This window comes from Lepus europaeus, chromosome 1 (assembly GCF_033115175.1).
Source record: "Lepus europaeus isolate LE1 chromosome 1, mLepTim1.pri, whole genome shotgun sequence".
Taxonomy (NCBI): Eukaryota; Metazoa; Chordata; class Mammalia; order Lagomorpha; family Leporidae; genus Lepus; species Lepus europaeus.
Window position 1 is genome coordinate 31,838,287 of NC_084827.1, and position 21,842 is coordinate 31,860,128.

The 21,842-nt window shown below is 40.9% G+C and overlaps 1 protein-coding gene across 2 annotated transcripts in view; it reads left to right on the forward strand.

The window, feature by feature from the left end:
• The first annotated feature begins 7,070 nt into the window (after positions 1 to 7,070).
• ASZ1 (ankyrin repeat, SAM and basic leucine zipper domain containing 1) overlaps positions 7,071 to 21,842 on the forward strand; it is a 70,200-nt gene continuing 55,428 nt past the window's right edge. For both annotated transcript variants that reach the window (XM_062198550.1, XM_062198560.1), the window contains exons 1-4: positions 7,071 to 7,175; positions 7,591 to 7,690; positions 11,578 to 11,700; positions 14,716 to 14,827. In XM_062198550.1, coding sequence (XP_062054534.1) covers positions 7,071 to 7,175; positions 7,591 to 7,690; positions 11,578 to 11,700; positions 14,716 to 14,827 — 440 coding nt within the window. The remainder of the gene's footprint in view (positions 7,176 to 7,590; positions 7,691 to 11,577; positions 11,701 to 14,715; positions 14,828 to 21,842) is intronic.

Sequence of the window (21,842 nt, forward strand, 5' to 3'; positions counted from 1 at the left end):
ATTTGCCGCTCCCACTTCCCTATCTCTGCAAAGCTACCTAAGACCTGTTCTCCCAGTACAGGTTATTCTCTCTGGAGGCAGCCTGTCAGGTTCCTCCCACCCGACATTAAACCTTTTCCCTTACTCTGGTTTTTGGTATGTTTGGTGGTGACCTTTCCTTTCAACTGGTTCAAGTCTCGACTGCTCCACTTTCAATCCAGCTCCCCGCTAATGCACCTGAGGAAGCAGTGAAAGTACTTGAGCCCCTGAACCCATGTGAGAGACCCAAATGAAGCTCCTGGCTCCTGGCTTCAGATCATTGCAGCCACCTGGGAAGTGAACCAGCAGATGGAAGATCTGTCTCTCCTTCTTCCTCTCTCTCTAACTCTTTGAAATAAATAAATATTTTTAAAAAGAAAGATGACTTCTAAGAGCTGAAACAATATGCCTCCTGGCCTCTCTGCAGATCTGGACATGAATGTTCCTCGGGTTTTCAGATGGTCTCTATGCAGAACAAAACTCATCTGCTACCTCAAAATCTAATCCTCCTCCTGTTCTTGTCATACCTGCTTTGATTCCTCTCTCCCTCCTCATCCTTCATTTCTAATTACCAAAACCTGGTGATTCCAATTCACTACAAATTTTTAATATGTTCCTGCTCTCCACTTTTTCTACCACTTCTCTAGTTTATAATTATAGTAACATTCTAATCCTGAAATCATTATCATGTATTATTCAGTATAAAAAGAAATGAAGTAGATACATGCTACCACGATTCTTAAAAATATTATGCCAAATTTCACATATATATACATGTATGTATATGTCCACCCAAAATTTGTGAATATAACCTTATGTGGAAATAAGACCTTTGCAGATATAGTCAAATTCAGACTAAGATGGGATTAGAATGGGCCCTAAATCCAATATAACTGGTATTATAAAAGGGAAATTTATACACAGAGACAGACACACAGAAGAAAATGCCATGAAAGAACAGAGGCAGCTGGACTGGACTGGTATTGTGGCAGAGTGGGTTAAGCTGCCACTTGGGATACCAGCATCCCATATGAGTGCCTGTTCAAGTCTTAGCTGGTACACTTCTGGTTCACTCCCCAAATAGCCTCTACAGCCAGCACTACCCCGATCTGAAGCCAGGAGCCAGGAGCTTCTTCCGGGTCTCCTGCGAGGGTGCAGGGGCCCAAGCACTTGGACCATCCTCCAGTGCCCTGCCGGGCCACAGCAGAGAGCTGGACTGGAAGAGGAGCAACCGGGACTAGAACCCAGTGCTCATATTCTCTGCCGGTGCTGCAGGCAGAGAATTAACCAAGTGAGCCACGGTGCTGCTCCTCCCCTTCTTTCTCTTGTATCTGCTGACACCTTGATTTAGTCTTAGCCTCCAGAATTGTGAGGGAAAAATTTTTGTGGCTATAAGCCACTCAGGTTATGACAATTTGCTTGGGTAGCCCTAGGAAACTAATACAGGAAGTATGCATACATCAATTTTGTTTACCTACATCAATTGATGGACATTTGAGTTATTTCCACTTGTGCTTAATATGACTAATGCTATGAATATTCATGATTTACATGAGTGATTTTGAATTAATTTTGTAAAAGGCATGAAGGTTATGCTGAGATCTTTTTTTTTTAAAAAAAAGACTTATTTATTTGAAAGATAGAGTTACAGAGAGAGAGAGGGAGAGACAGAACAGAGATCTTCCATCCACTTGTTCACTACCCAAATGGCCATAATAGTATGGCCTGGGCCAGGACAAAGCCAGGAGACAAGCTTAATCCAGGTATCCCGTGTGGATGCAGAGGTGAAAGCACTAAGGCCATCTTCTACTGCTTTCCCAGGTGCATTAGCAGGGAGCTGGATCAGAAGTTGAGGTGCCAGAACATGAATAGGCACTCACATGTCATGTTGGTGTCCCAAGCTTAACCAGCTGTGCCACAATGTCAAGTCCAAGATTCGTTTTTTTAATCTATGGATATTCAATTGTCTTAGTACCATTGTTGAAAAGATTATCCTTCCTCCATTGTTCTTAGACTTTTTTCAAAAGTCCATTGGCCATTCTGTACTTGTGTGCTGTTATTTCTAGTCTACTTTTTACCATTGGCCTACACCAAAAACTCCCAAAATCAAGGTTATAGATAAGTCTTGAAATCAAGTAGAGCAATTCTCTCTACTTTATTCTTTTCAGAATTCTTTTATTCTAGTTCTGTCTTCTGAGATAAAATTTAGTATTTACACCAGTGGATGGAACAACTCTGTCTCCCCCTCCCTCTCTGTCATTTTGTCTTTCAAATAAGTAAATAAATGAAGCTTAAAAAAATCTGATTTTTTAAAAAAATGTCTTGCTGGGTAAATCTCAAAGTCAGTTATATGTGGAGGAGTTCCAAATTTTTAAAATTTTTATTTATTTATATAAAGGGAAGAGATTTCACATACTTCATATATACAATCTTAAGAACATAATGATACTTCCTACCCTCCCTCCTCCATTCCTTATTTTTCTTTTAATTTTTGTGGTGACATACTTTCAAATTACCTTATTGTCACAAGCTTAATCCTCCATGAAATAAATAATTCAAAAGCAGTAAGTAGAAAAAACACTATTCTTCAGGAATATAAACTCCCAAATTTATGTCTCTATGATCAGGCTTTCTTTTTTTTTTTTAACTTTTATTTAATGAATATAAATTTCCAGTGTACAGCTTATGGATTACAATGCCTTCCCCCTCCCATAACTTCCCTCCCACCCGCAACCCTCCCCTCTCCCCCTCCCTCTCCCCTTCCATTTGCATCAAGATTCATTTTCAATTCTCTTTATATACAGAAGATCAATTTAGTATAAAGATTTCAACAGTTTGCACCCACATAGAAAGATAAAGTGAAACATACTGTTTGAGTACTAGTTATAGCATTAAATCAAAATGTACAGCACATTAAGGACAGAGATACCACATGAGGAGCAAGTGCACAGTGGCTCCTGTTGTTGACCCAACAAATTGACACTCTAGTTTATGGCGCCAGTAACCACCCTAGGCTCTCGTCATGAGTTGCCAAGGCTATGGAAGCCTTCCAAGTTTGCCGACTCTGATCATATTTAGACAAGGTCATAAAAGACAGGGTGAGGATAGTAACCAATGATCCTAAGAGTGGCATTTACCAGGTTTGAACAATTATACAGCATTAAGTGGGGAAGAGGACCATCAGTACACACAGGTTGGGAGTAGAGCCATTGGAGGTAGAGTAGAGGTTATGATTACAAAGGAATGAGGCCCAAGTACGCTAGACAGGGTCTAGAACAAAGGACAGAGTCATTATTAGAGGAGCTAAGAAAGGTGCTGTCTAAGCTACAATTAAGTTTTCTGATTGAGAGGCAAATAGAACCTGATAGAAGGGGCTTGAAAATAATCTGGTGGGCTTTAGGTCTTGTAAGTTAAGAGGCCCAGACCTATCTATCTCTTCACATGGGGTATATCCTAAGGGAGGTGTGAACCTCCTAGGGGAAGGCACTCTGTTGACTTTCATTACTTGGCTGGCCTGGGAGGAGAGCTGGCCAGGTAAAGGCAGGTGGCATCTCTAACAAGAAATTTACAGTTCTGCCTGCAATGTTGCTGACCCTACTTGACCATCCCCTCAGCTGCAGTGGTCACTTTGGAAGCTGGGCTGAGTGAAGGGCTTTTCAGCTTAGAGCCACTAAGATCTGTGGCTCTGACCTGGGCATCCTTCGACTCCAGGGCAGGTCCATTTCCAGTGATCCAACTCTTGGCAGAGCTGCCAGGGCTCTTCACAAGCTGACTTCTGCTGAAGCCCAGGCTTACCACATTGAAAGCCACTGCAGTGGACTGGCCTGTTGAGTCTCCTTGAGGGCAGATCACTGTACAGATCAGCCATTAATAGGCCTGCCACCCATTGCTTCTGATGCCTAGCTTTCTTTTCCTCCTGGTTTGTGTTAAAGCAGACCAGAGGATGCAAGTCAAGGGAGTGCCCGTGTCCCATCTCTAATCTTCGGTGGCCTGAACTACAAGTCTATAGTCACAGGCATGTTCTGTAGTAGTTTTTCTAAGGTAGACAATGCCCATGAGGAAAATTATATTCTCACTTTAAAACTTTCTTTCCCTTTGGTCTGAAAGGGAGGTTTTTTCTACTTACTGTATACTTCGCTGATGGCGAAGTGAATCTAGCTATGAGATTTATGTCTCTATGATCAGGCTTTCTTGAGCTCCATTTTGAAAGTACGACTACCTACTTGTCAGCTAGACTTGGCTGTCTGGTCTTGAATATGTTAATTATGAGATCCTAATTAAATCTTCAAATATATCCTACTCAATGTTACAACTACTTAGCTAGTTGCTCAAATAAAACTTTTGCAAAAGCTAGAATGTCCTTAAATATATACCTTAGAACTTGTCTTTCTTCAGCTTTAAACTATTTCAATGATCAGTTGCTGTTCTCAGCAAACTCCTTACTTAAGGTCCATGAGAGTCTCATTATATACACCTCTGCTGTGAGGCTCCAGCCTCACACTTTTCTGGTTCAAGCAGAGCAACAAAGAATAGGAGTTTTTTGTTTTTTTTTTTTTTTTTTTTTTTAAGATTTTATTTTATTTATCTGAAAGAGTTACAGAGAGAGGCAGAGATAGAGAGAGAGGTCTTCCATCGCTGGTTCACTACCCAGATGGCTGTAGTGGTTGGAGCTGCGCCTATCCGAAGCCAGGAGCCAGGAGCTTCTTCTGGGTCTCCCATGTGGGTGCTGGGGCCCAAGCACTTGGGCCATCTTCCACTGCTTTCCCAGGCCACAGCAGAGAGCTGGATCAGAAGAGGAGCAGCCGTGACTAGAACCAGCGCCCATATGGGATGCCAGAACTTCAGGCCAGGGTTTTAACCGGCTGTACCACAGTGCCGGCCCCCAATAGGAATTAAGTGAGATGCCTTGGGTACAAAATGAATGGGGTTCTTACTGCATTTGCAGAACACTGAGAGTGAGTGAATACCTCCCTAAACTTTGCCCTACTCTGCTCCTAGGCCTCTTTCCTGTTCTTTCTTGCCTGAAGGCCTTTGCACCACTGTTCTCCAATTGCCAAGAAAGCTCTACTCTCTGGCATTTTATGCCTGGCTCCTTGTTATTCAGTACTGCACCCATATCTAACCACATCATCTAAAATAATACAAGCTAATATGTATTTATCTTCTATATTGAGACAAGCCCTATTCCAAGCCCATTATTTAATTTACATTTTTTTGGTGGATACTATGATTATCTCTATTTTATAGATGAGGAGACTGGTACAGAGAAGCTAAATAAGACTGCCTATCAACACACAGCTACAGCAATTAAATGATTCTGCTTTTGGAAACACGTAAATGATTTGATTCTAGAAACTGGGAACATTTATTTATTTTCCTTGAGACACTTAAAATCTGCAAAAGCCTTTTTATTTGTTCACTTGCATATTTTCTATCTCTTCTCATTAAAATGTGGGCTCCAAGAAGCAGCTTGGTTGTTCTTTAGTGTTATCTCCTTAGACCTAGTTGTTGTACCTGCTTGTACTCAATGACAGAATGAATGCAATTAGAAAGACAGATGTGGGGGCGGGCACCCTGGCTCACTTGGTTAATCCTCTGCCTGTGGGGCGGGCATCCCATATGGGCACCAGGTTCTAGTCCAGGTTGCTCCTCTTTCAGTCCAGCTCTCTGCTGTGGCCCAGGAGGGCAGTGGAGGATGGCCCAAGTGCTTGGGCCCCTGTACCCATATGGGAGACCAGGAGGAGGCACCTGGCTGCTGTCTTCAGATTGGCTCAGCGCCAGCAGTGGCAGTCATTTGGGGGGTGAACCAATGGAAGGAAGACATTTCTCTCTCTCTCTCTCTCACTGTCTAACTCTGCCTGTCAAAAAAAAAAAAAAAAAAGACAGATGCGGTCCCTAACCTATTTAAAAATGTTTACCTTTGTGAGTCTTAAAGGGAATAATTTCAAAATCTTGTATCAGGGAATCTTCAAGAAAGAAATTACTTAAAATATTTCTAACAGTGCACTATCACTTTCCTTTTAAATCACCTTGAGGTACTTAAGGGTATCTTATTCCCTGAGGTATTTAAAGTTTCTGTGGTGGTAAAGACAAACATGTTACCAACATTCCATCTAGAAGATACGGGCAGAAACGTGAGTTTGAGATGAACCTTTTCCACCTACAGTTGTTTGTATTACTTGCTTTCTGGAGATTTAAGTGACCATTTCATTCTTCCCAGCTCTTTGAATCCATTGTTCCTCCACCCCTCCTTTCACGGCTGACTTCTCCCTCTAGGGTTATACATATCACAACGGGAAAATTCTCTGATGAGATCACGGGAGATTTAAAGTGAGACTCCTTCCCACGAGGTTCTCAATACTTAGCTCCCATTTGTCTTTGGCTTCTTCAATGTGTGGAAGGTGTTTCTTTCCTCCAGGCCTCCCACATGGATGCAGGTGCCCAAGCCCTTGCGCTATACTCTGCCACTTTCCCACCCAGGGAGTAGGATGGGAAGTGGAGCAGGTAGGATACGAACCAGCTCCCATAGGGGATGCCTGGTCGCAGGCTTAACTTGCTATGGCACAGCACTACCCCAGGGGTGTTTCTTACGATGGTTTCCGGCTAACAAGAGTCCATTTCCCCGAGAACAAGCCTTGGACAGTGGGTTTGGCAGATGAGAAACTCCAGAAAAGGCTCCAAAACCCTCGTTTTGGCATTATTCCCATTCTGTTCCTGCCACACTTGGAGCATTACCTACCAAGAAACAATTTCATCAATGTAATAGTTTTTAAAATAATGAAAAGGAAGTCACCTAAAGGAACTGGAAGTATCTGGCAGGACTTTGTTGCGAGAGCTTCGTCGACCGCCTGACGCCCAGCCACGCCAAATTCTCAACGCGGGCCTCGTAACACGAGAGCAGAGCTGGGCGCAGCTACACGCCTGCGCAGGAGAGCCCAAAGCCCGGAAGTTCACGCGGCGCTCGTACCCACGCAACGCTCCCCGCGCGCGGCCTCAGTGCGCAGGCGCCTAGGCCGGCGGGTCCGGCGTGAGTGGGGAGCTAGCTGGCGGGAATGGCGACGGGGTCGCTCCGTGCGCTGGCGGTGGCTGGTGGCGGAGAGAGTAGCGACAGCGAGGATGATGGCTGGGAGATCGGGTATCTGGACCGACCGCCTCAGGTAATGGCGGAGGCCTCGTGGCCGCACCTGGTGTTGGCCTCCTTCGTTTTATATGGGGAAGCCCAGACTTGGGTAACCTCCTCTTCGCTTGTGTAAATGCAGATATTTGCACGTAAATCCATGAATTTTACGTATTGGTCACTAGCTGGGTTCTGTCAAATGCTCTTCTGTAGGTCCTCAGTGTAGCTCTTAAATTTGGACCAGTCACCACCCATTCCCCTTAAATATAATTTTAGACGGGATTTCTTTACAAACTTGGTTGGCAAAAATTAGAACAATGGAAACCTATGTACTTAACCACACATTATTGTTTCTTGCAGTGGGTGGCAATGATATATATATATATACACACACACACACACACACACAAGACTTTTTAAAAAAACTTTCTGACCTTGTTTTCCTTTTTTTTTAGAAATTAAAAGGACTATTACCCATAGAAGAGAAGAATGAAACATTTAAGAAAGCATTGACCACTGGAGATACTTCTCTGGTGAAGGAGCTTCTAGATTCTGGTGAGAGATGAGGGGATGTTGTAACTGAACACAGTTGTCTAAATTCACCATTCATTGTGAACAATTCATAACTGTTGAATAGATGTTCGTTTAGCAGTTACCCTAGCTTGGTTGACTCTGAGTTCAGCCATCCTTGTTTTCTTCCTCTACCCTCCAATTTGGAATGCCGCCCTTTAATTAACTTCCAAATCAGTTCTTTCATGTCAGTCAAGAGTTCTGCTCTGACAAATTCTTTTTTTTTTTTTTTAAGATTTATTTTATTTATTTGAAAGGCAGAGTTACAGAGAGAGGCAGAGGCAGACAGAGAGAGAGGTCTTCCATCTGATAGTTCACCCCCCAGATGGCTGCAACAGCTGGAGCTGCACAGATCCAAAGCCAGGAGCCAGGAGCTTCTTCCGGGTCTCCCACACAGCTGCAGATGTACTTGGGCCATCTTCTACTGCTTTCCCAGGTCATAGCAGAGAGCTGGATGGGAAGTGGAGCAGTCGGATCTCAAACCGGCACCCATATGGGATGCCAGCGCTTCAGGCCAGGGCGTTAATCCGCTGCGCCACAGTGCCAGCCCTCTGACAAATTCTTTCCAGTCCTTATCAATTGTTGTTTCTTCAGCATTTACTTGGCTTTCATATAATATGTTTATCAAGAATTGTTTCTTATTACGTACATATTAGTTATATTTTTTCCTCTGCTGTTGTTTCATTTTGTTTTTGTTTTGGAGGATTGAGGCCTTACCTAGGAATCCATGTGGATATTTGTCCTAGTTTTATTGCCTACTACACAGACTTGCAACATAGGAGAGCGCTTCACAAAGTGAATAGAAAATGAAATGAAAAGTATGAGTTTGTTTTGATGAAAACTTCTGATAATACATGAGACATGTGTAACATGAAGAAAAAAAACTTTTGCACCAAAGTAAACTCATTTTTTCATTCCATTTTCCAGGAACTTTTTGAAGTCCCCTAGTATAAGCACTATGTAAATATTAAGCAAAATGAAAGGGTCTGTCTAGCTTTGTGAACAGACAATGTGGCTTGAGTTTGTAATTAATGGAATTGAAAAAATTTAAATAGTGAAAAGAAGCCTAAATATTTAATATAAATGTATATATAGTATACATAGTGTTAGGTGGGAGAAGGGGTAGATAGAAATTTGCTTTAGAAAAGAGAATTTACCTTGTGTTAGTGGAAGTACAGAGAAGGTGATGGAGGCCCATGAAGGATTAGCACTTGATTTATAGGCACAAGTGGTTTTTTTTCAGTCTCTTAAACAGAGGTGACTGTTTAGTGAGTATTTAGTATTGAAACTTGTTTTTAATAATAAAAATTTAAAAGCTATTTTGTAAATATAATAAATACATGGATATAAGTAGAAATTACCTTATGTTTATGTCCATTCTCACTTCTACTACCTCTATTACCCTGATGTCTCAGCTTTCACAATTAACTCCTCCTGTTCTAGACATCGCTATTTCAATCTTTAAAAAATATTTTAAATTTGCCTCTCAGAGTCATGCTTATTTTTGAGACATATTTCTGCACCAATTGAAAACTTTCATTAAAAATGAAAGCATTTTTGTGTCAGCCACATTTTTCAAAAGCCCTTTTAAAAAAGGTAGACTGATTGATTCACTCCCCAAATGCCCCCAGCCGTCATGGCTGGGCCAGGAAAAAGTGAGAAACTGGGAATTCAATCTGGGTCCCCCACGTGGGTGTCAGGTACCCAACCACTTGAGCCATCACTGCTACCTCCCAGGTTGTGCATTAGCAGGAAGCAGGAATTGGGAGTGGAGAGGGGACTTATACCCAGGCATTCCAGTGTGGGATGCAGGTGCCCTAAGTAGCACCTTACATGCTGCACCAAATACCCACCTCTTAGCCACTTTTGACAGTTTGAAGGTGGATGTCTCCAACCTTTGTGATTGTGCCATGTGTTAACACTTTCAGTTCTCTTTAAATTGTGAAATATTTCGGGGCTGGCGCTGTGGCTGTGGGTAAAGTTGCCTTCTGCAGTGCCGGCATCCCAAATGGGCACTGGTTTGAGTCCCGGCTGCTCCACTTCCCATCCAGCTCTCTGCTATGGCCTGGGAAAGCAGTAGAAGATGGACCAATTCCTTGGGCCCCTGCACCCATGTGGGAGACCCAGGGGAAGCTCTTGGCTGCTGGCTTTAGATTGGCGCAGCTCTGGCTGTTGCAGCCATCTAGGGAGTGAACCAACGGATGGAAGACTCTCTTTCTTTTTCTCTCTCTCTCTCTCTCTCTCCCCCCCCCCTCTGCCTCTGCCTCTCTCTGTAACTCTACCTTTCAAATAAATAAATAATATTTTTTAAAAAAAATAAATAAATTAGGAAATATTTCATGCATTCTAAAAGTATGGAGACATCTTTCTCCCCTGGAGATTTCTACTCTACAGCTAATCTCTAGGAGATGATGTTTATCATTCTTATGAGTATCTTTACACTTTTACTATCTATGTATGCATCCTTAAATAATAGTGTCATTTTGAATGGTTCTGAGGTGTTTAAGTATATACCATGTCAATCCTTTTGAAACTTACCTTCCTTTACACTATGCCTGGAACCTAACAGATGCTTAATAATTTTAAATATTAGAGATGATGATTAGCTCAAAAGACAGGTTAGGATTAGATTATGAAAGCTTTGTTAAGAAATGTATACTTTATTTCTCAAGGACTGACATCAGGGCCGGCGCCGTGGCTCACTTGGTTAATCCTCTGCCTGCGGTGCTGGCATCCCATATGGGCTCTGGGTTCTAGTCCCAGTTGCTCCTCTTCCAGTTCAGCTCTCTGCTGTGGCCAGGAGGACAGTGGAGGATGGCCCAAGTGCTTGGGCTCCTGCACCCACATGGGAGACCAGATCGGCACAGCGCCGGCTGCAGCGGCCATTTTGGGGGTGAACCAACGGAAGGAAGACCTTTCTGTCTGTCTCTCTCACTGTCTATAATTCTACCTGCCAAATAAATAAAAAAAAAAACTGACATCATTATATTTTCATTAAAAACACAACACAGACAATTAGATGTCAGTCCTTGAGAAATAAAGTACACATTTCTTAACAAAGTTTTCATAATCTAATCCTAACCTGTCTTTTGAGCTTCATGTTTTGTCAGTGTGTTGGTAAGATGTTAAGAGTGGCTTAGGGATAGATATATGTGATACAGGTTGAACATTCCTAACCAAAATTCCAGAATCTGAAAAGCTACAAAATTCAGAACTTTTTGAATACCAACATGATGCTACGAGTAGAAATTTCCACATCTTACTTCGTGTCAAAATGCACCTGTGCTAAAAATACTGTGTGAAATTGTTTTCAGCCTTTGTGTATAAGGTATATAGGAAATATGAATGAATTTTATGCTTACATTTGGGTGTCGTCCCCAAGATATCTTATTATGTATATGCAAATATTCCAAAATCTAAGAATGTCTGATATCTGAAACACTTCTGGTTGTAAGCTTTCAGGTAAAGGATACTCAACCTATATTTTTGTAACCATAGAGATCTTTAATATTGCCTAGGAATAATATTTTAATTTAAAATATATTTTGCCTCTCTGAAACCTTTCCTAATTCCCCTAGAAAGAAAAGGGTAACATGTAAAAATCTATTATAATAGAGGTTGTATTTATTATATGATGAAACATTGGCTAGGTGAGATCTCTTGAATATGGTGTCTGTTGTGATAATGAAGATAGGAACTTTTAAGTCCAACCTATTTTCTATTTGTCTGCATTCATATTAACAAGAAATTCTCTTCTAGAATAAAGTACATGGTGATATCACAGTGCAAATATATTTTAAACGTATATGTTTGAGGGTTTTCTTGGTGGTAGTTGTGGTGGAGCTTTTAAAAGCTTATTTTTATATTAACAGGTATTAGTGTGGATTCCAGTTTTCGATATGGATGGACTCCCCTTATGTATGCTGCTAGTGTTGCTAATGTGGAGCTGGTGCGGGTTCTTTTGGATAGAGGTGCTAATGCAAGCTTTGATAAAGGTAAGATGTTTGAAGCAACTTAACTGATTACCTCTACTGTGATTCTTTAATTCTAAAGCAGTGGAAAAAAAATTAAAGTCATTTGAAAAAAATATCTTTCTATTAGTTGTATAAGATAAATGTATAATATATAAAATCAAATTTGAAAACCATACATACTTTGAAAAATCCTCTTTCCAAAAAGGTATTTCCAGTTCACTATCTTTATAACTGGCTGTGTTATATACCTTTAACTTCTGTGCTGGAGGGTTATTTCTAAAGGAAAAATGCATTGAGAACAGAAAAAGCTGATGATTTTGTGGAAAATTTTGAAAGTTAGCCTGTGGAATCTTAAACTCAACTCTGAATTAAGTCACTCAAAGTTGTTTCAGAAATAGTTTATTAAATCCATATGTTTGTCTTTTTTGTTAAAGTATTTCCACTAAGTAGTTCTTTGAATGCTTTTGAAGAACAAAATTATATGTGCAAATCCAACTTAATTGTGTTGAGTTACTAATTATTTTTAAAATATTTTAATAGGCCAGCCGGCGCTGTGGCTCCGTAGGCTAATCCTTCGCCTTGCGGCACCGGCATACCAGGTTCTAGTCCCGGTTGCCCCTCTTCCAGGCCAGCTCTCTGCTGTGTCCTGGGAGTGCAGTGGAGGATGGCCCAAGTGCTTGGGCCCTGCACCCCATGGGAGATCAAGAGAAGCACCTAGCTCCTGGCTTCGGATCAGCATGGTGCGCCGGCCACAGCGACCATTAGAGGGTGAACCAATGGCAAAGGAAGACCTTTCTCTCTGTCTCTCTCTCTCACTGTCCACTCTGCCTGTCAAAAAAAAAAAAAAACAAAACAAACAAACAAAAAAACAAAAACAAAAACAAACAAACAAAAATATTTTAATGGGCAATTAAATTCACTTTGTAATTCAGCTATTGGGTTTATTTTAGGATGAATTTTCACATTAATTACATACTAAATTAGATATTTGTAAACTATTTCTATTCCGTTTTCTCATTAATATATATATGTTTTTAAAGATTTATTTTATTTATTTGAAAGAGTGTTACAGAGAGAGGTAGGGACAGAGACAGAGGTTTTCCATCCACTGGTTCACTCCCCAGATGGCCGCAACAGAGCCGATCCAAAGCCAGGAGCCAGGAGCTTCCCCCCCGGGTCTCCCATGTGGGTGCAGGGGCCCAAGGAATTGGTCCATCTTCTACTGCTTTCTCAGGCCATAGCAGAGAGCTGGATTGGAAGAGGAGCAGCTGGGTCTAGAACCAGCACCCATATGGGATGCCGGCACTTCTGGCCAGGTTTTAATCCATTGCACCACAGCGCCGGCCCTCTAAGTAATATATTTTATGTAAATTTCTGTCATAGCAGTTTTGTGTTTACTCTGCTGTGCTAGGTTTTTCTTTTTTTGTTTTAGGTTTTTTATTTTTTTATGTCATTTAAAACTAGCACTCAGTGAAAGCTATACTTAGAAATGAGATTTTTGAATATAAAAATTCTGCTAAAAAGTTGATAATTTCTTTACCACTTCCTCCTCCTTGCAATTAGGTGGGTACATCCAGTTATAAACACTTCATGTTTTTATCACAGAATGTGCATTTAAATTCTTACATTGTTGTTTTTGGGTTTTGTTTTTTAATTCATTTATTTGAAAGGCAAAGATAGAGAGATATCTTCAAAAAAGATATCTTCCATCTGCTGGTTCATTCATCAAATGTCTACAACAGCCGGTGCTGGGCCAGGCTGAAGCCAGGAACCAGAAGCTTCACCTGGTTCTCCCACACGGGTTTAGGGGCCGAAGCACTTGAGCCATCTTTTGCTGCTATTCCAGACCATTAGCAGGGAGCCGGATTGGAAGTGGAGCAGCCGGAACTCAAACCAGTGCCCATATGGGATGCTGGCACTTCAGGTTGAGGCTTAACCTTCTATGCCACAGTGCCAGCCCCCATTTAAATTCTATCTGTCTTATAATAGCCCCATCAGTTAAAGAGAGTAGGTACTATCTTCATATCTATACATTGTGAGTAATGAGATATTAAAACATTATTGGAGTCTACTTTTATCAGCTGTACAACTGGAAGTATAATCTATTGTCTGTCAATCACAGCTGTGATCTGTTTTGTATTTCCTAGTTCTCAATTGAGAAGTATTTTTTGTTTGTTTTTAATCTATTTGATCTCCACTTGTGCCATAGAAGCCAAGAGAATAAGAGTTTGGGGATCAGGATGAGTTCAAGAAAGACCAAATCAAATGGACTGAGAAAAACGAGTGATGGTGAAAGTTAGGGCTGTCTCAATAAGGTAGTTCAGAAGCCAGATCTTCTCAGTTCTTAAATCAATGAGAAATTAATAAGTGAAATCAGAATATAAATCATCATTTTCTTTTTCTTTCTTTTTTTTTTTTTTACAGGCAGAGTGGATAGTGAGAGAGAGAGACAGAGAGAAAGGTCTTCCTTTTTGCCGTTGGTTCACCCTCCAATGGTCGCTGCGGCCGGCGCACCACGCTGATCCGAAGCCAGGAGCCAGGCGCTTCTCCTGGTCTCCCATGCAGGTGCAGGGCCCAAGCACTTGGGCCATCCTCCACTGCCTTCCCGGGCCACAGCAGAGAGCTGGACTGGAAGAGGGGCAACCGGGATAGAACCCGGCGCCCCAACCAGGACTAGAACCCGGTGTGCCGGCGCCGCAAGGCGGAGGACTAGTCCGTCAAGCCACGGCACTGGCCTCATTTTCTAATCATGAGTTCAGCAAGACAAATTTTAATCAACAAAAAATTGTTCAAATTGAGGCTTAGTACTACTTTCTGTCCTCTTAAAGAAACGAGAATAGAAGAAGGAAGTTCAGAAATGTACTGTACGTATACTTTGGATATTAGAATCTGTCCCTGACCTCATGTTTTGATGAAGGAAGATAAAACTGCTAAAAGTGAGAGATTTGGGATGAATTTTAGAGTGCAAAAATATTTAGAATGTTTTTAATGGTAAAGATGTGTGGAGACTTTTACTCAGCTCTCTATTCGTTGTAGATAAACAAACTATTTTGATAACTGCATGTTCTGCTCGTGGATCAGAGGAGCAGATCTTGAAGTGTGTAGAGCTACTACTTTCAAGAAATGCTGATCCAAATGTTGCTTGTAGGTAAGAGCTTTATTTTCTGTTAAAAAATGTTGAAGATACTTTACATTGATTATCATCCTGTTAAACATCTGATAGCATGAGTTTAAAAAAATTATTAACAGTGTTTACTTGGCCAAATAGTTAATGTATGAAAATAGTTTATGAGGTCATATTTCCAATTCTATAGTATTATCAAAGGAAGGGGATATCATGAAAATAGACTTTCAGTTATTAATTTTTGTAGGAATGTCATAAAAATTTGGAATGAAAGTCAAAGGAGGCCAGTTAGCCATCATTTCCTGTGAACCATACACTCAAAAGAGTATGATGACTGATCTGTAGTAGTAAAACCTCTGAACTTAGTGTTTCTAAGCAATTACCAACTAACTTAGGAAAATAGAAATACATTGGCATATTAATAATTGTGTGTAAATGTGTTTAGTTGGTAAGTGCTTAGAAATTTTTCATAATCCATTAGTTCAGATAATAATGATCGAGTGCCTGATAATTATACTTGACTCGAGGGTTTCTTTTTTCCATTTAGTTTCTGTGATACCTGGACAGCAGCCTTGGATGGTACTGTACAGCCTTAGATATTTCCCAGATATTTGCTGGGATGAAAAATGATTTTGATCTAGCTGGTTTGCTTTTCAGAAAAGGCCTGTTTTGCCTCCCGAGGGACATTTGGCAATGTCTGAAGACACTTTTTGTTGTCACACCTGATAGATGCCACTAGCATTTAAAGGATAAAGACCAGTGATGATGCTAAACACCCCACAATGGATAGGACACCCCTCAAAGAATTACCAGTCCAAAAATATCAGTAGTGCCGTGGTACAGAAACCCCAATCTAGTGTGAAAGGACAAGGCTTCTAGAGTGGATAATTGATATTTAAACAAATAAAAAAGAAGTTGTAAAAACTATGTGAAAATTTTTAGCACATCATTTCATAAGAACTTTTATTCTGTCATTTATGGTATAATCCCTAGTCAACTATAATTTTTGATCTGATTGTTGCTAGGAATTGGGATGTGTGCTTCAGGACAGCTTAAGCTGAACTAAACTTATTACATGGGTACTGTAATTTTGATTTGTACCCTTAGAAGTGGTTTCATACAAGATTTGCCTATCTGGGTTTAATGGAAAATCATACTTTGCATAGTGTTTTTCATCTTTTTTTAAAAAAGACTACTTCTACAAGGTATTACAGGTAGTGAAGTCTTTATCTTCTCAATCACTTATTATCTTGTAAGCACACTGAAGAAGTAATGCAAGCCAGTATCATAGGTTTTAAATGTTTCTGGCAGCTCAAGAACTAGAAGGTATCTTTATAGATACATAGGTTATATCTGGGAAAATGGATCTTATTTGAATGGAAAATGACAAAAGGCTAGCTCCTGAAAAATTATAAGGCAGCTATAATACAAAGCAATTTTAAAACTGAAAGCCCTAAGAAAGTGATGGATTTGAAACAGCATAAAATTTATATTAGTGTGTGCTCAGTTACAATAAATAGAAAATTTTACAACACAGTTGAAGGAAAGACAACAATCTCATTTAATTAATAGATGTGAGAAATACCCTGAAAAACTGTTCAGCTGGTTTATTTTTATGCTTAAAGCATAAAGCAATAAAATGATTGAATTGTGTTGTCTGGATAGCTATGAAAATAAAATAAGATTTGGCAAATGTTTCTTTTTAGGCTGTATTTTTATAGGAAGGATAGTATTAGTAGATATAATGGGATAGCATTCTGTCAATGTAAAAGAAAATGTCAGGACACAAGGGGAATATAATGAGATTTTGAAGGAATTTTATGGATAATTTAGTGACAAAAACCAACACTATTAGAAGATGGGGAATTTTACTTTCTTGTAAAAAGTGGCAAAAAGATACTGGCAGTGCATCAGGGAGCCACTGTTAAGATGGCAAAGAAAAACAGATCTTTTTTTTTACTTTCAAGCTGTTGATGTAGCTTTTTTTTGAGCAGTTCTCTTACTGAGAAAAATCACCCTCAAGAAAAAGCACAGAGGAATAGTTAGCCATCAACTTGTAAATGACTAGTTTTTATGAAAATAGGGTGATTACATACTTGTTAGTTACAAAGGAAATTGAGATATAATTTTTTTCTAAAACTGAAGTGAGCTCACTAGTCTTACTGCATGAAGTTAAATAGCCAAGTCTTGGAGGTCAACCTCCAAGCTATGAAGTCTCAGTTCCAGCATACAAAGTATCCTTTTCTAGGATGTCAAGTATATAGAATTGCATGGTATTTTTTATGTGTATCTGATTTCTCTCAATGATGATAAGTAATTTTAAGATTCATCCCTGTTGTATCAGTAGTTTGTTACTTTTTATTGCTGAGTAGTATTCCGCTGCTTGAATTGTAGTAGTTTTAAAAGGTATAATGAAGTCTTTATCGCTTGACAAAAATAGCTGACTGAGTGAGGCATGAAATTGGCCTGGAAGTTGAAAGAAAAACAAAATAGCATATAAAAAGGCCATAAAGTTGTTAGAAGACTTCAATAAGCAGAATTGAAGTATTTTAAGGTTCTATGTGAAGGCAACGCAAGTGCCTTCAATAGTGCAGATTTCTCTGTCTCTAGGTGCCTAAACAGAGATATGCACCTGCATCATTCCAGGTGGCACTATCTGTTCCCTCATTTCACCTACTGCATTGCTTATTGGGAAGTCAGGTTTGGTGTTTGTTGTGGTGGCGGTGGTTTTGCTTCAGCAAGCCTTTTGGGTATGCGTCCTACACAGTGAATATCATTGTATCACTAAGTCACTGAGTGCTTTTCTTTTATTCCGGCACCATTGTAGTTCACTGTTACATGTTCTTTGTATGGAAAGGCAGTCTGGTTTTGTTTACTTACTTAATTTTGCCTCCTTGGAGCCATTATATAGATTATTTTCTTACTGATTCATGGGATCAGATGCCATTGCTGGTAGATGACAAATGGATAGAAATATCTTAGTTGGTAGGAATTAAGGTGTTCTACATTCAGCATTTTTTATCATTAGAGGACCTAGAGTATCCCTATGGTGGCTTTCTGTTGTTTCACATATCTATAAATTCTAGCTTTTCTCCCTCTCTTCCTCCTCCTCCCCTCCTCCTCTTCCTCTCCCCCTCTCCCCCTCTTCTTCTTCCCCGTCCACTTCCTCTATCTCCTTGTTTGTTTTTTGTTCTGAGTTCTGAAAGTAGTATTCAGTCACTAGTTCAGTGCATGGAGGCAAAGCCTTAACCATTTTTGGAGATAGCTTTTTTCCCTATTAAATAAATGAAACTAGGATCACTTGAGGGTCAGCTTTAAATAGTAGCTAAATCGATTAGAAGAACAATTTTCTTCTGCTTCAAAGTTTATGTTGTTCCCAAATTTTGTATATAAGTAAATTTTCAAATCTGCTTAATATCATTTGGGTTCCTTGATGTCAGTTTTTTATAAAAATTTCTTTCATTTCTTGAAAATGGCTAATGAAAAAACATTAACATATCATTAAAGTGTCTCCATCTGTCATCATGATGTCATGATAAGCATGTTCTAAATTTTGAATTGATGCCTGCATTCTGGAAAATCTCATCTGTTATCTCTTCAGATATCACCTCTGTCCTGTTCTCTACTCTTCTTTTGGGTCTCTGGACAAACGTTAGGCCCTTTCACTACAGCCTCAGAATCTTTTGTTTTCCTTCTTTTTGCCTCACTGTGCCACATTCTGGCTAATAGCTTTCTGATCTGCGTTCTAGGTCATTGAGTCTCACTTCACCTTCTAATCTTGTGGAGTTGATGATTTCTGTTTTTTTTTTTTTTCTTTTTTGTAATTTGACAGGTAGAGTCATTGACAGTGAGAGAGAGAGAAACAGAGAGAAAGGTCTTCCTTCCGTTTGTTCAACCCCCAAATGGCCACTACAGCCGGCGCTGCACCAATCCGAAGCCAGGAGCCAGGTGCTTCCTCCTGGTCTCCCATGCGGGTGCAGGGCCCAAGCACTTGGGCCATCCTCCACTGCCCTCCCGGGCCACAGCAGAGAGCTGGACTGGAAGAGGGGCAACCAGGACAGAATCCGGTACCCATGTGGGATGCCGGTGCTGCAGGCAGAGGATTAGCCTAGTGAGTCACAGCGCAAGTCCCGCTTTTTTTTCTATTTCTACACATCTGTTTGATTTTTTTTAAAAAAAAAAGCTTCAGTGTCTTTTTTTAAATAACTTCATGTTCATATTTTCAAGCTGTAAATTAAAACTTCTTTAATCTGGTCAATTTATCATCTAGATGGAATAGTTCCACTGTCTCAAACTTTTGTGGGTTTGTTTCTGTCAGCTGTGTGTCTCATGCCTGTCATTCATGACTAGGTGCTAGTCATTAAGTTTTTTTTTTTTTTTTTTTTTTTTTTTTTTTGACAGGCAGAGTGGACAGTGAGAGAGAGAGACAGAGGGAGAGGTCTTCCTTTGCCATTGGTTCACCCTCCAATGGCCGCCGTGGCCAGCGCGCTTTGGCCGGGGCACTCGCTGATCCAAAGGCAGGAGCCAGGTGCTCATCCTGGTCTCCCATGGGGTGCAGGGCCCAAGTACTTGGGCCATCCTCCACTGCACTCCCGGGCCACAGCAGAGAGCTGGCCTGGAAGAGGGGCAACCGGGATAGGATCGGTGCCCCGACCAGGACTAGAACCCGGTGTGCCGGCACCGCAGGCAGAGGATTAGCCTAGTGAGCCATGGTGCTGGCCAGTCATTAAGTTTTAAAAACTTACTTGAAGAAGTAATATGAGGCCTAGGATTATCCACTGGAGAGGATTTTGTATATTTTTAAAAGGTTCCTGGTTCACTATTTGTCCAGGACTCATGTAAACTTAAATTGGAGGCTGAAGTTCCCTGGACCATTTAGGGGATTTACATAGGAATAGCTGGTTTAATTCTCCTTAGTCCTTACTCTGAAGGTGTAGGTAAGCAGCCCTTTGAGTCCTGATAGTTTATGAAGCTCTGTACCTTGTCTAGGCCCAAGGTTTTGAATTCTGTTCCTCTTTATGGTTAAAGCCCACAGAATCACAGCTTATTTTCCCATTGGGTTCTTCTGCTGACAGATAGCCTCATCGCAAGAGCAACTGTGAAGGCCAAGTTACTTCTGGCTTTCTGCCACCTAGATTTTGTTCAGTGTTTCCTTCATATCTTAGTTTTTCACTTTTTAAGAAATTTTTAAAAAAATTTTATATGCTTTCATAGTTTTGGTACAAATTACCCAGTTTGTCATTACTAGAAGTAGAAATTGGCATCTTCTAAAATATTTATCATTGTTTTTATGACAGCTCTGTAATTCTTTGCTTTCCATACAGATTTATTTTTTAAAACATTGTTTAAAATAGTTTTGGAAATAGCACTGATTTAATATTTCATGGACAGCTTTCCATGTTAGTATATATAGCTCTACCTTGTTCTTTTTTTTTTTTTTGACAGGCAGAGTGGACAGTGAGAGAGAGACAGAGAGAAAGGTCTTCCTTTGCCGTTGGTTCACCCTCCAATGGCTGCACCCTCCAATGGTGCACCGCGCTGATCCAAAGGCAGGAGCCAGGTGCTTCTCCTGGTCTCCCATGCGGGTGCAGGGCCCAAGCACTTGGGCCATCCTCCACTGCACTCCCGGGCCATAGAAGAGAACTGGCCTGGAAGAGGGGCAACCGGGACAGAATCTGGCGCCCCGACTGGGACTAGAACCTGGTGTGCTGGTGCCACTAGGTGGAGGATTAGCCTGTTGAGCCACGGCGCTGGCTCCTCTACCTTGTTCTTATGTTAGTTTTGTTTTATTCTATTTTTTTACTCTTTTCTTTTTTTTTTTCTTTTTTTTTTTTTTTTTTTTGACAGGCAGAGTGGACAGTGAGAGAGAGACAGAGAGAAAGGTCTTCCTTTTGCTGTTGGTTCACCCTCCAATGGCCGCCGCGGTAGCGCGCTGCGGCCGGCGCACCGTGCTGATCCGATGGCAGGAGCCAGGTGCTTCTCCTGGTCTCCCATGGGGTGCAGGGCCCAAGCACTTGGGCCATCCTCCACTGCACTCCTTGGCCACAGCAGAGAGCTGGCCTGGAAGAGGGGCAACCGGGACAGGATCGGTGCCCCGACCGGGACTAGAACCCGGTGTGCTGGCGCCGCAAGGCGGAGGATTAGCCTAGTGAGCCGCGGCGCCGGCCTATTTTTTACTCTTTTCTAATGGTAAAGAATTGAAACATTGAAAGCCATTTTTTTTTTTTAATTTTTATTTTTGACAGGCAGAGTGGACAGTGAGCGAGAGACAGAGAGAAAGGTCTTCCTTTTGCCGTTGGTTCACCCTCCAATGGCCGCCGCGGTAGGCGCGCTGCGGCCGGCGCACCGCACTGATCCGATGGCAGGAGCCAGGTGTTTATCCTGGTCTCCCATGGGGTGCAGGGCCCAAGGGCTTGGGCCATCCTCCACTGCACTCCCTGGCCACAGCAGAGAGCTGGCCTGGAAGAGGGGCAACCGGGATAGGATCGGTGCCCCGACCGGGACTAGAACCCGGTGTGCCGGCGCCACAAGGCGGAGGATTAGCCTATTGAGCCGCGGCGCCGGCCTTGAAAGCCATTTTTAAATTTACCTTCTATGATACAAATTTTAATTAATTAAATAATATTATGATACATAACAATGTTATAATCTATAATAATAAAACAATTAAATTATATTTCTCTTGGGATCTTGCTGTCTACAGTATAGTACAGTGTAGTGTGTTTAGCAATATGGAAATTTAATACTGGTTTTATTTCTTTTGGCCCTAAAATTTGTATTAGGAGTTAGGGGGTTTTTTTGGTTTGTTTTTAAATGAAACATTCATTGTTTGCTGTGTGCTGATTACTTTGTTAATTGCTTTTAAATATGTTGTCTAAATTATCCTTACACTTAAGGAGGGAAGTATTTTTTTAATAGAACAGAAAATTGGTGCTCAAATATTTAAGTGTTTTTAAATGTAGCAGAGGTTTGATAAAGGTATTTAATCTGAAGAGGATCTCCTAATAGAATGCTCTTAAATTCCTCCCCTTGTCTATAT